Raw genomic sequence first — 13,472 nt, forward strand, 5'->3', positions numbered from 1 at the left:
CATCATGGAAGCCAGCGTACGATACTTCGAAAAAGAAATGTAAATATAACAAAACACTTATTGTCTGTGTTCTCAACTCAAGAGCAACGTGGGTTTTGCCGATCCCTCAAACCAAACTGTTGGCCTGAGGCCGTTTTGGTTCTTGGGTCCGACAAAACGCATGCTGCTCTAGAACCCAGTCAATAAATGTTTCATGGTTTTCTTCATTTTTTCTTACCTATTGAAATAGAAATAGATATACAGTGTTTTGATCAAGCATAAACAGTTTATTACGGCGTCTTTTTTTTGTCTTCTTTAAGTCTATATATGAATATATATAGTATATGTGTACTTGTTAGTTGTATAGAGCATTTATAAATAGAGCTTAATTGAGAAACCGTGACAAAAAATTCATTTTGATACGATTAACCGGTTGGCAATTCGGTATTCGATTGCCATCCCCACTTCTTCGTGTTGGTTGCTTATTGATAAAGTTGATAGGAATTTTATAATGATAACATGGGAATCATGGTGGAAATATTTTTTTTTTTCGTCGGTTGGAGTTAGTTATAGGTAATTACATCAGTTGGAATTCTATAATTGCTGCCGTGACTTCTGATCAGCTGAGTTTACTTTTACTTCTACAGAATAGCTTTGAGCTTATTTAATTTGCAGTTTGGTGTGATACTTGGGATTCTTTACTAGCTATCAACTGACACTCTGCAAAATGCATCCCTTTTTTTGAATTTACCATTTCTGGCGACGGTGGAATTCTGGAAATGACATTTAATTTGGTGAAACATTTTATTTTTTCCTCTGTTATATAAGTTTTATCAGCAGAATTAATTTGGTAATTTAGTCAATCAGATATTTGTTTTTTAAAGGATCTGCCTGCTGATGTTTCCATTTTATACTTAATTGAAATCAGACAGACGAGATTAATTATCTTATGGATGGTTGGTTTTGGAGACGTGTACTTCCTGATTAGTGTCAATAATACTGCTGTCTGTTTTACATGTAACATTTTTCTCATTTGATTTAAAATATATAAATTTTATATATATATTGAAGGGAATTATCTTGAGATTTTCCACGAAAACAGAACATAAAGATTGTATTTTGAAAGTATAATATTTAATACTGTAACAGAAATGGAAGTATAGATTGAAGCCTATGTACTTAAAAAAATATAAAATTATTGAAATTTGGAAAGACCCATTTATGTAACATTACAACTAAGAATGAATAAATGATTGAACAGATCTGTTGAATTTGATATGTCGACAATGACTAATCAAAATGCACGGAGATGATGGACTTAGAGTATATAGCTAAATATATTTTATTGTATTATCAAGAACATTTTACAGTCATAAAATTCTCTAGATAAAATAAAATTATCAAATAGAATCATGTGTCCATGTGGAATTATATTGTAATTCACACAACAAAAATCCAATTAAGGATGGAAACAACAGTAACAACGATTGACAAAAGTCAGTATTAAAACCTTCGTCGCATTCTATGCCATCTACGCAAATGTGATTATCCAATTTTTTTCCCGTGAATTTAAAACCAAAACGATTATGCCTTGGGCCAAATTGCATCAACTGCGAATAAAATGTCGGCAATATTTGCATCCAACAATTTATCATCTAAAATTTTCTCAGAATAAAAGTTCTTTTTAATGTCATCTTTCATAATTTGGGAATCTATACTAGGTTGCACAGTAAAAAGACTATTACTTTTGCGAGTTAATTTCGGCCTAGTTCGAGTGCCTTTACCAATCATACTACCGACACTTTTGCTCCAGAATTCCGATACCCTTTCTCTGAAGCCATTTTTCCTGTTTTTCACACTAGTAAGATCTGCATCAACGGTATCCTCCTGTTCAACCATATCTTGGAGAGGAATTGTCTCTGCGTTTTTCTGGTCGTCTGCTTCACTGAAAGAGTATGTGACGTCGTCTTCGCTGGCCTGCGTTTGAATACTTGGCACTTTCAGAACTCGTTTGTTAATATTGTCACAGGAAGCAGCCGCTTTTCTTCGTCTTTTTAGAAATGTTTGGTCGTGGCGGTAGATTCGATCCACACATGATTCAGATTTCTGTTTGATTAAATCATTCCTCTGTCTACATTTCTTACTTTGTATATCCTGTAGCCTCGCTCGTAGCAAATTTAGTTCCCTTGTTTTGGGAGCAACATGAGAGTTGTCGCTTTCTTCAATTTGTATCTGGGGAACGTCAAAACGAGTTTCGGCATAGTCACTTTCGCTGTATTGCGAGTCGCATACTGATTTTTGTTTGACCAGAGTTCCTCGACGGACCGGAACTCTTAGCGTGGTTTCCTGGTAGTCCTTGGTCGGTCGGTCCGGAAACGAGTCGACCTCAAAACTACTTTGCTTTGAAGGCATGTCGCTATCATCTTCTTCCGGTATTTCCTCAGAAGCAGATGATATAAACATGCCACCCCAGTAGGGTTGATCCGAACTGCAATGAGACTCGAAAGACCCAGAATTTTGATTAAAAAGTTGCCGCCAGCTATGATTTTTCTTGTTGTCCCCGGTTCTATATTTTGGTGATTTGTCCGAAGTTTCGTCATCTGTCTCTGACATTTGGATTAACCATGAAAAGAGCTTATTGTATGACTCCACGGATGCGGCTTCTTTCTCTCCAGACAAAACCATTTCATTTAGGTCTGGTTCTTCTGAAAGAAGGGAAGCATAATGTTAGATCATTATTATCTGAGGTCAAAATAAGTTATTAAGTACAAGGGAAAATTATTTCCAATGTACTCATCCATTACGCCACTGATAGTCCTTCAGTCCTTCATATATGCTTAAAAATCTATATTATTTTCAATTTTGATGCCTCCTTAGTTTTCTTTAATCATGTCCTTTAATCACTAGAAATACGAAAGATTTCGTGTGATAAACAAAACAAGTAGAAAAAAGGCACAGTCGATCTGGTGGAAAATTAAAGGTATTTTTATCAGTGTATTTGTAAAAACAGAAATATTAATCAATATGAATATATGATCAATAAACAACTACTTATCATCATTTTCAGTGAGCGTATCGCAACATAATGAACTTCATATATATTATAAATGATCATTTGTTTGTCAAAGAATTCTCGGTGTATTTCACTCAACTCCCTGTGAAAACTAAGCTCGGGTAGTCTTGCACTTAATTAACCTTGCAAATTTCAGAACTATGCATGCATCCGTTCGCCTCCTCAGTGGTATTACCTTCTCAATTTTTACCAATAATCCTGATATGAATACTCCCCGCGGAAATATTGCAAGGCATTATCGTCTTTTCCTATGCGTGAGCATGTCAAGGCTTCTATGTGAAATTGTAAATATGAAGTAGCCTGGGCATAAGGGAATCCCAAGTTAGCCCTCGGGTGAATTTTACTTGTTTTTTAAAGTTGTTATGAAATGCATACTAGGCATGGTTTATACTTCCTTATTCATAAGGTCATCATACATAGTTCTTTTATTCTGGAAACAATTACATTAATGTTTATTGCATCACACGCGCATGTTTAACATGGAACTATCTACTGAATGAAATAAATATTTTTTTTTAGTTGAAGTAACTTGAGGATTCAGTTTATTAACCAAAAAGGTAAATATCGCTGTAATGAAGTCCTTAAAAAAATGAGAAGGAGAAATAAACAAGTAGTTACAAATACGAATGATCCCCTTTTCTCATATTATACCCCTCGTTATCAATACGTAACCTTGACCTTTAAATCATGAACTTGAGTCAAGGTCATGACAAGGTCATTTACAACATCAGCAAAATATGCTAAAAGTTGGACTCATTCTAATCAATAATTTATGGCCCAAGCGATCTTACCGCCCAGTGACCACAATCCAAGAGACATTTACACACCAGCAATCTAGGACCAGTCTGAACCAATTTCAATCGCGAGGCTCGTCTCGATTTTGTGACCAACAGATAGACAGACAGACAAACCCTGTTGGAGGAGACATATTTACCCACGTCTGTCTGATAAAGCCTCTGTTGAACGAATATGTTACATATTACAACGCGTAAATTGAATTAATTTGAGAATTAGCGTTTCATACGCTCGAAAATTGATTCTGTAAATTACTGTCAGATTCAATTTATCAGTCAGGAACGCCAGAATTGATGTAGACAGTTAATACCGTTTGAATGCTAATTTTCAGAACACGGATAAATTAATCTTTTGTAATCCAGAGATTATTTTTCAGCCCTGTGTATTTAAAAGAAATTAATATCATGCACTTGAGACTTTCATTGGATTATTTTTTATTAATGTTATACAATAGACTCAATTTAAGTAATTTACTCCTTAATGTTACACCGATGTGAACCTTTTTTTTTTTTAATTCTGTTGATTGTTTTATAAAAAGTGCATTGAATATAACAGTTCATGACATTGACTCTCTTTCTGTATGTATATAGCTATTGTTTTGTTTGTTTGGTTGGTTCTTGTCTGTTTGTTGTTGTTTATTTTTTCCATTGTTTTTTTTTTTTTTTTTTTAAATCCACAATTGCATATTCTGACAAAGTTGAACGGATAAATATACATGTATATTCTGACAAAGTTGAATGTATATTCTGACAAAGTTGAACGGATAAGCATGTAAACTCGTTATTTCTAGGAATTTGCCATTTACCTCAAACAAACAACCAACCAAACAAAGCAAAAGGGACCCCGAAAAAATAAATAAATACACTAACAAACAAAAAAGAAACAGAAAAGCAGGAACATAAATTTTAAAAAAATGGAAAGAAAATAAAATAGATGGTGAAAATGGAATACTATAAAACAGAATAAATAGTGTTTTAAGTTTTGACAAAATTGCATCGATGTTCATATCAAGTATCTGATAACAGACGGAGACCTGTTTACGAAATTTGCACGAATTATCAGTAGGGCTGTGTATTGAGCAAAAAAATTCAATACGATACAATACGATATTTTATAATGCGATATGCGATATATTGGATTCTTTGACAAGTCTATGATATCAAAAAAGTCTTAAAAATCATTTAATGCATGAATTTTATAAAAACTAATTGTTTTACAACTCATTTCAAAGATCTCGTCTCACTGTCATTACAAATTACACTTACGTATTTTGTAATAATTATCTTTGGTGATTGAAATTTCCAATTTTTTTCACAGAATTATATGAAAAACTACTTGCCCGATACGTATTGGAAGTCATTTTTTCAATATGATGTATTCTTGAATATCGATATATCGAGTTGTAAAGTATTGCAAACAATTATCATTATTAACGTCTTCTTTATATCTTTGTGTTGAATTTATAAATTGTGTTTCTTAAAAATAAAAAAAGGGTGTCGACCCAAGTAATATTGCTCCGGGTCGTAAGCCACGTTCGGCGTTGGACATTTTAGTGGATTGACAAGACGTTTTAGTGGAAAACACGGACGTTTTAGGGGATTTAAAAAGCGGAATTTAAAAATAGGATGTGGAGATTTTAGCAGATTTAAATCAAATATACATACATGTATACCTTTCTGTTACCTAAATCTGCTGCACCCTTCTCACCTAAGGGGGGGGGGGAGTATGATTTTTGAGGATTTGGATTATTTTTAATAAATTTAATACCTAAAACTATCAAACCGGATACAAGATTTGTAGTGTATCACGGAGGGTTTATGGGGAACAGAACGGACCGAAAACCTTTTGGCTAGCGAACATGCTCCAAAGACATCGTCAAACTATCAGATTCATCAACGCTGTACTACAACCCGTCACAAATGATAGTCTACCTTCACTCCTTCCATATTGTTCAGCGTGCCAATAACAGATAAATATGTACAAGTATTTACCTGTACGAATATGTATGTCTTTAGAGAGATTTATTCAAGTCAAGGATAAATAACTCAACACAAATTTTGTTTTCCTAAATTGAAATATAAATGCTTATATATGTGCCTTTATCGCTAATGAATCGATATCTGTTTAGTTTAACAACTTTAAATGTTTTTAACCAAGCCACATAATTAGGTGAAAACTGGGAAAATTTCACTTTACAGTTCAATATTTTTTTTTTTTCAAAAGTTTTAGAAATGTATGAAGTTTTGTTACTATAAAGTTTCTTGGAACATTTACAGTTAAAATTTCCTAATTAGATTTTAATTGTAAGAAATTTTGGAAAAATATCAATGTAAGATAAGAAAATTATCGTAGACACCTCCATGGGAATTGGGAACTTAGTCATCAATCTGGCTGATGACAATCACTGGTCAACTTTAGAATTGAAATTACTAATATCTCTGGAAAAAAAATTGCTAAAATGTTCGTGGAATTTTTGCAGGTAACCAATTTTTCATCCGCTAAAATGTCCTCTAAAGTTCCCAATAAAAGGTTCATTCATGCCTTTAAAAATTCCTCTAAAATGCCGTGTCTCTAAAGTTTCCAAGCTAAAAGCTATTTCTGAGGGAGCACACTCATGTCATATTTCAAATTATCACATTAATATAACATGTATGAAAATATTCATTTGTACCGAGTAACGCAGCTAGAACTGCAGTTCACTGGGAAGAGAGCTACTTTAGCTCGATCTCTTGGAAGAGAGCTATGGTCCTTGCAGTTTTGATTAACACAAAAGAGTCAACGCTCTAGCGATAGTTACTGAACAATTTAAAAAGGTCTGTTGAATGACTGAAAGTACATTGATCGTTAAGGATAGTCATGGCATTGAGTAATATTTTATCTAATGGAGGCAATAAGTAGTGAGTACGAAAAGAAAGTAAGTCATTTTTTCCCTGTATCGATCAGAATAAAATAACTACCAACTATAAAAGAAGCTCAACGCAGAAACATAAAAGCAACCGGGTAAAAAATGATGAGGCTGGATAACCCTAATGGGTCTTCCTGCAGTAAGTCAGAAAAAACGTAGACTATCTCCTACTTCGTGTTAAGAAAACTAGTTCGAATGCAAAACTTAAAGCCATAAGGGAATAAAGGAAAGGTGTCGACATAAAATGCACTTTAAAGTCTTCATTTGAATACCGATCTGATCGATATCCATATTGATATGAACAATACGTTTACATCGACGGTCGGAGCAATATCTGAAGAAGAAAAGAATCAATTTCATCTTCACTGAAACCTAAAAAAATTGCGTGTACAGCGGATACGGGTGCACTAGAAGTCTATATATACTGACGGTAAAATCCTGTGATCGCGTGTATAATTTGCAATCAAGAAATACCGTCCATGAACAAGGATCGGCAACTGACATGAAAAGTATTCACAATCTTCTTAATCAGCACTGAGGTGGACGGTTGCCACGTGGTTTTGCTGTGTTGTACGTAATATAACGTTGTACAAGTTTTCAGCTGCTATATGAGGAGAATTTACTGCAGTCATTATAACCTAATAACAGTCATTAAAAAAAACAGCAACATTATTATCAAAAACCGATATCTTCTCTTTCTCCTAAAATCCATTAGCGAATTATTTTATCGTTTTCATGCATATGAACTGCTCGTGACGTATTTTCTATGTGGTGTACGTATATTTAAAAAACATACCTTTAAAAAAAATTGAAACAAAATAATATAATATTACAAATATAAACGTAATCTGTTGCATAGTTGGTAAGCAATCTATACACTGTATTCATTTTCATTTAAAATTGATAATTGGTAAGCAATCTATATTCATATTCTTTAATGTTCACATTTTATTCTTAAAAAATAAAAGAAATCTAAATATCTGTACTATTTATTAATATAAGCACACAATGCCTTAATATTTAATACCTTTAATGGAAGAAGATGGACTCTCCACTTCATCTTTATCACATTCACATCCGGTACTGCAATGGATCGCTCCCATTTATGTTATTTCACGGCTCAGAAGACAAATATTTTACTAATTCTAGACTGCATATCATATTGAATTGATAATCTATTTACAATAGGAAATAATTTTTCTCAATTGTCTTTGAAGTCTTTTTCATTTTCTACAATGTATAGATGTAGCAAAACTAACCGCCTGCGAGCCTTAGCAAAATTAGCTGCCTGCCAGCCACATGTGAGTCAAGAATTCAATGGTTTTTCCTTCTCAGGACGCTGAGTTCTGCAATGCCTTAAAAACTTAGATGTCAGATATAGGAATCATCTATCTGATTGGTCCTCCGAGTCAACTTTCAACTCACGCGACACTTTATGGTTCCAATGGCGTCCCGCTCTGATCAAAGGTGTCAGAAAAATTCAAAACACAGTTTTTTCTCATTCCTGAAAGTGTTCCTCCCCTTTTGAAAACCTGAAAACTTACTTTTCCTTTTAAGTTCTGTAACAATGATTATATTTTAAGAACAAAGCATCCAAGCGTCTGTGGACATAACCGGCGTCATAAATAAACGTCAAAGTTCCCAAGGGGAAACTAATCTTTTTCACACCGAAGCTAATTTGGCGCCGGAGCAAAATCCTTCGAATGGCAGGTCCTTCCTGTTTCACTCAGCATACGACATCATTCCACGCCTTGCTCACAGAGTCGTTTCTGTTGTTAATTGATGAAATGTTTTCAATTACCTTTAACAGAAACACAGACACACCGAAGGAATATACGACACAAAAGGGAAGGAGGCCGAAGAATCTTCTATCTTATCAGTAGTTATTCTCCAGCGAAAATCAATAGGTTTTTAAATATTAAAACCTTTTCTGTCAGTTGTCACAACATTGCTTTAGCACTAAAATAATATGAAGGACGAACTCTAATGATAACCGGAGGATATATTGATTCTCTTAAAAAACAAAATATCATGAAATATTATGTAACCCTCACGTTCAGAAAGATGCAAGTAATTTTTCATTTTGCATCACAAACGAAAATAATGTCAAAGGTATGAAATTTCAGCATCCGTTGACGAATCGTGCCTATATGACGGTACATGATGACATGGATTCATCGATTTATTGCCAATATACTCTTGCGATCAAAACCCTGTCGTGATTTGATAATTTACATCCTTTTTTACGTAGCTCGACTAGACGAAACAATTCTAGTTAGAATTACATGAAAAAATAATTAAATAAAGATTGTTGACCGATAATTATGAAGATGGAGACTGGATGGGGGTACTGAGAAATATTTAACTTCCTACGCGCTTATGTAAGTAGGGTAGATTCTTGGGAGGAAAAAGGTTGCTAGCAATAAAAAGTTATTTTAATGAGAATGATAAGGGGGCATATTCAAGAAGATAAGATCGGTTGTTTTCAGTCTGGCAGCGATAATTTCCGTCCCCTTGCTATTACAATCTATTGTCCCTCGTAGCTCGTTTCGAAAAATAAGTCGCCGTATGACATTTGGAGAGAAAAGTATCGTTATTTCAAATCATGCGATAGTAAAACGAAGAAACGTTGACCCGTTACCGATATCATGACCATCAAAGAGTAATAGACGGCAGCGAGTGTAAAATAAATTAGATGAAGTGTTAGAACTTAACAGAAATGGTCCATTGATGTAATAGGACGTGACGGGTTAAGAATTCAAAAGATACAATAATGCTGATTATGTTCGGTAATAGGCAGGGGAATGAGAGGAGAGAAAATCATTTCGAAATCAATTTTCCGAAATGAGCTCATTTCTTATAAATGTGTCACATCATGAATTTGTTGGCTCATTTCTGATACGTAGGTGATTTTTTTAATAAACAATGATGACCCAAAACCCTAGAAATTTGTGACGTCTCTTCTTTTTATGGGTCTCTTGTAGTACTCGGTTTAATTACAGCAACACTGCGTATACATTGTAGAAATTTTTACATTAACAAAATAGATATATTTGCTGCATATATATATATATATATATATATATATATATATATATATATATATATATATATATATATATATATATATATATAAAGAAAAAAACGACAACACGCGTTGTAAAACGTAAGTGCTTTCATTTCAAATTACTTTAAACACTTGACGTTAAACATTGATTTTAACGTCAAAAATTGATTTTAACGTCAAATGTTTAAAGTGAAACGTCTGAAGAATTTGAAATGTAAGCGCTAACGTTTTACAACTTGTGTTGTCGTTTTTTTTATTTATTGCCGGACCCTTTGATAATTATATAATTTATTATACATTTTTTTGGGTATATATATATATATATATATATATATATATATATATATATATATATATATATATATATATATATATATATATATACACTAACCAACAGCCACAATTAACAAATGAGGTGAATCAGAAATTATCAACACAAAGTTATAGTAGTTAGCCCGGGGAGGGAGGAAAGGGGTCCCTCTCCCCACTTAATTTGTGTGTTTATCCCCAAACATTCACGTGTAAAACTGTTGCTATTGCCCTGTAAATAATCAATAAATCACCCATTAGGAAATCAGTCCTTCAAAATATTGAATCCCAAAGTATTTTTGGTTTATTGAGGAAAAAAATACCTAATTCAACCCAAAACACTAAAAACACTGATTTACATGTAATGTGTTTTACGAGAATTAAAAACATGCTTGCTTCTGATATCAAATGAGGTTGCATTTAATTCTCTCTTTTTAAAACAAACTTTATCATTAGATAAATAACTTAACTGTACATAAATCGATCTTTTTAATAGTGCTAATAACGGACCAGCAGGCATTGCTAAGTAGTCATAAGAGACTCTTGTGAATTAAGTGACCACAGCGCTCTGTAACAGTTCATACTCTTGTAAATGGGTTGACTATACAGTTTCTCGAACGACAGCAGATGGTTCCACACGCTCATGACACATACACGACTTATACTGGATTAAGAAACTTTATGGAAATTCCCCGTGAGAACAACACGTAAATTATTCATTTTCCGCTGCCTCAAAAACCCAACTAATCAAGACTTACAGTATCTTCCAAGGAGCAAAAATGCCCTCTGTGAACATTCACGAAATAAAGAAGATTATTCGTCACTCTATATGTAGAATTTTAATATTGCCTCAGCATTTATTATATATGCCGATACCGTGATACCGACGACGTTATATTATTTTCTAATAAACCATTCACAATTGCATGTACAGTGATCAACTAATCTAATTTTGTGAATTCAGAATGCCAGTGCTTAATGGAGGAGACCCTATGACAAGCTTAATTCTTTTAATCCCGGGGTCGGAATTAAAATTTCAGAAACTTTCTCAGACATCCAAGGACACAGTGACTACCTCTGACATAAAGGAGGAGAGAGCGAGGACAAGAAAATTGAGGTTGGTGGAAGGACAGGGAAATCAGCAACACACTATATACTGGAACTTTTCCTTAGAAGCTTTGGTATAAAAACAAACAAAATGTACAAACAAAAACGAAAACAAAAAATACAAATACATATTTAAAACAAACAGTCAGAAATAAAAACAATCAAACCATAAATGTACAACATAGAATAACGATATTTTGTCGCTTTTCCCGGATTCTCTGGGGCCAAATGCTAGTTCTTTTTTTCTTTTTTGTTTGTTTGTTTGTTTGTTTGTTTTTTTTTTTTTTTTGCTTGTCAAAAAGTTTCGGAGTAAGATTTTTTTAGTTGATGTGGAAACAACACCCCCCTTAAAAAAATCATGGATCCGCGCATAAAATGATGAAACTTGTATATAGAAAGATCCTTCATTGCATGAACATCATTCCTCTCGCGGAAATCTCTTAATATTCACTTCAGATAGCATTAAAGAAAGTTACAGAAAAAGAACCAGCGGTAGCTAGTTTAAGCATTCCTAGCTCTTACAATTAAACATGAGTATTTTATGAAAACATTTAGATTACAAGAGTACAAGAGAGACAGAGAGGATTCAAGAGGATGCATTTGCATTTTTATGGATATTAAACTGTATTTGCACATTACTGGTATGCAACCATTGATCCCGAGCTGATACCTAACTGAAATTAAAGGCGCAATACGTTTTATATTTCAGGAAATGCATTTATTTCACTGAAACTGAAATCCACTATTTATTGCGGAATTACTGAGCATCCGCTATCTTTGCTTGTGACTCATGCAATCATTGAGTAAAATCGATACATCCAGGATATTAGTATATCAAAGTGCTGCAACATTTCTTTCGAGTTCGTTGTTAATGTTTCAATGGAATAAAAACGTGGCTGTAGCTTTGAAAAACTTGATACATTGAAATATTCGATACATGTACAATGTAAATTGAAACAGCGAAATAAAAAACTAAATACTCTGATGCTTTGATATTTGAGCACGCAAAGTTTGAATGAGACAATCGGATTTAAATTCATATATCACTGTAACCTGACGCTTCTCTCTCTCTCTTATAATTTGCTGTCTTGCAACGTACATATACATGTATATGTTGATAGTAGCCTACCTCGAACATGCAAGATTCCTGAAAATAAGCAACAGAAGATATGGACATTAAATATACCCGGTATTGTTCTCAAATGAATATAAAAAAGTGAAGTAAATTATGTATCCTTTGCCTTTTGTCTTAATATTTTTATTCTAAACGGGATATACATGTAGCAGTTTTATGACATATACAGTCTTCAGTAAAGGAAAGACGAAAAAGTTGATTTCTGATATAACAACAATGTTTAAAAAATGATTAGATCTAAAAGGTGTAGAAACAAACTGTTCGAAACGAAAATTAAACTATCCATAAATCTCTAGGATTCTATATCCTTGTTAACTTATCCGTTCTTTGAATAGATTTATCGGACAACCCCCACACCCCACCCTTACCCAGAATGTTACCCAAGTCAAGCGATTGACTGCAAACTGTACAGCACTATTAAAGAAAGTTCCAAAGATTAGCTATTGATGCCTGTGGTGTTTTTCAGTTGCATAACATCATTTCATTAACGTGGTTGCATCGTGATAGATGGAGATCTTGCAGCGTGATACATCAAATGACAAAGCCTGACATGTTGTACATAAGCATACGATTGACGTGGTTAAAGAATTCTCAAGATAAGCTAGCATTAATTATTGAAATGTCTCTCAATTAGTCGCTGTTAGCCATTGTAATAATCAGGATAGCAAAACTGACACCTGCTCCCCTCACTTTTGAAGTAAGTTATTAGAATTTAATCAATTGTTCGGAAAGATTGTCAGAAAGTCACAATGGCTAATACGTATATGTACTCATAAGGCAAACATTTTTCGGGAAAAAAAACTCTTGTCTGTATTTTTTTTTTCAACTATTCAGTGGAAGTATGCTGATTAGAATCTGGGACTGAAATACAATATAGTTCATGATATAATAGTCGTTGTTTGTAGCAAATCATTAATTCTAATATTTCTTCAGTCTCTTCCCCGACCATGATCATAGTCTTCTCCCATAAAAAGTAAATACAAAAATATATCTGAATTTTACATTAAGAATAAGTTAGGATGGGAAGTGTGTGTGCCTATGACCACAATCTACGAATTTGTGAGCAGAACCATTTTATGGTACAAGTCACATTCACCATTAA

General features: G+C 33.5%; 1 protein-coding gene across 1 annotated transcript; it reads right to left on the reverse strand.

Moving 5' to 3' along the window:
* Positions 1–1,305: 1,305 nt before the first annotated feature.
* On the reverse strand, positions 1,306–8,520 carry LOC133183845 (uncharacterized). Its single transcript, XM_061318745.1, has 2 exons — positions 7,780–8,520; positions 1,306–2,684 (listed from the first exon to the last, which is right to left on the reverse strand). The coding sequence occupies exons 1-2, from the start codon at positions 7,853–7,855 to the stop codon at positions 1,564–1,566; spliced, it is 1,197 nt and encodes a 398-aa protein (XP_061174729.1). The 5' UTR covers positions 7,856–8,520; the 3' UTR covers positions 1,306–1,563.
* Between the last annotated feature and the right edge of the window lie 4,952 nt (positions 8,521–13,472).

This window comes from Saccostrea echinata, unplaced genomic scaffold (genome assembly GCF_033153115.1).
Source record: "Saccostrea echinata isolate AGI-Se365-2 ecotype Australia unplaced genomic scaffold, CSIRO_AGI_Sech_v1 ptg000009l, whole genome shotgun sequence".
In the NCBI taxonomy this organism is placed as follows: domain Eukaryota; kingdom Metazoa; phylum Mollusca; class Bivalvia; order Ostreida; family Ostreidae; genus Saccostrea; species Saccostrea echinata.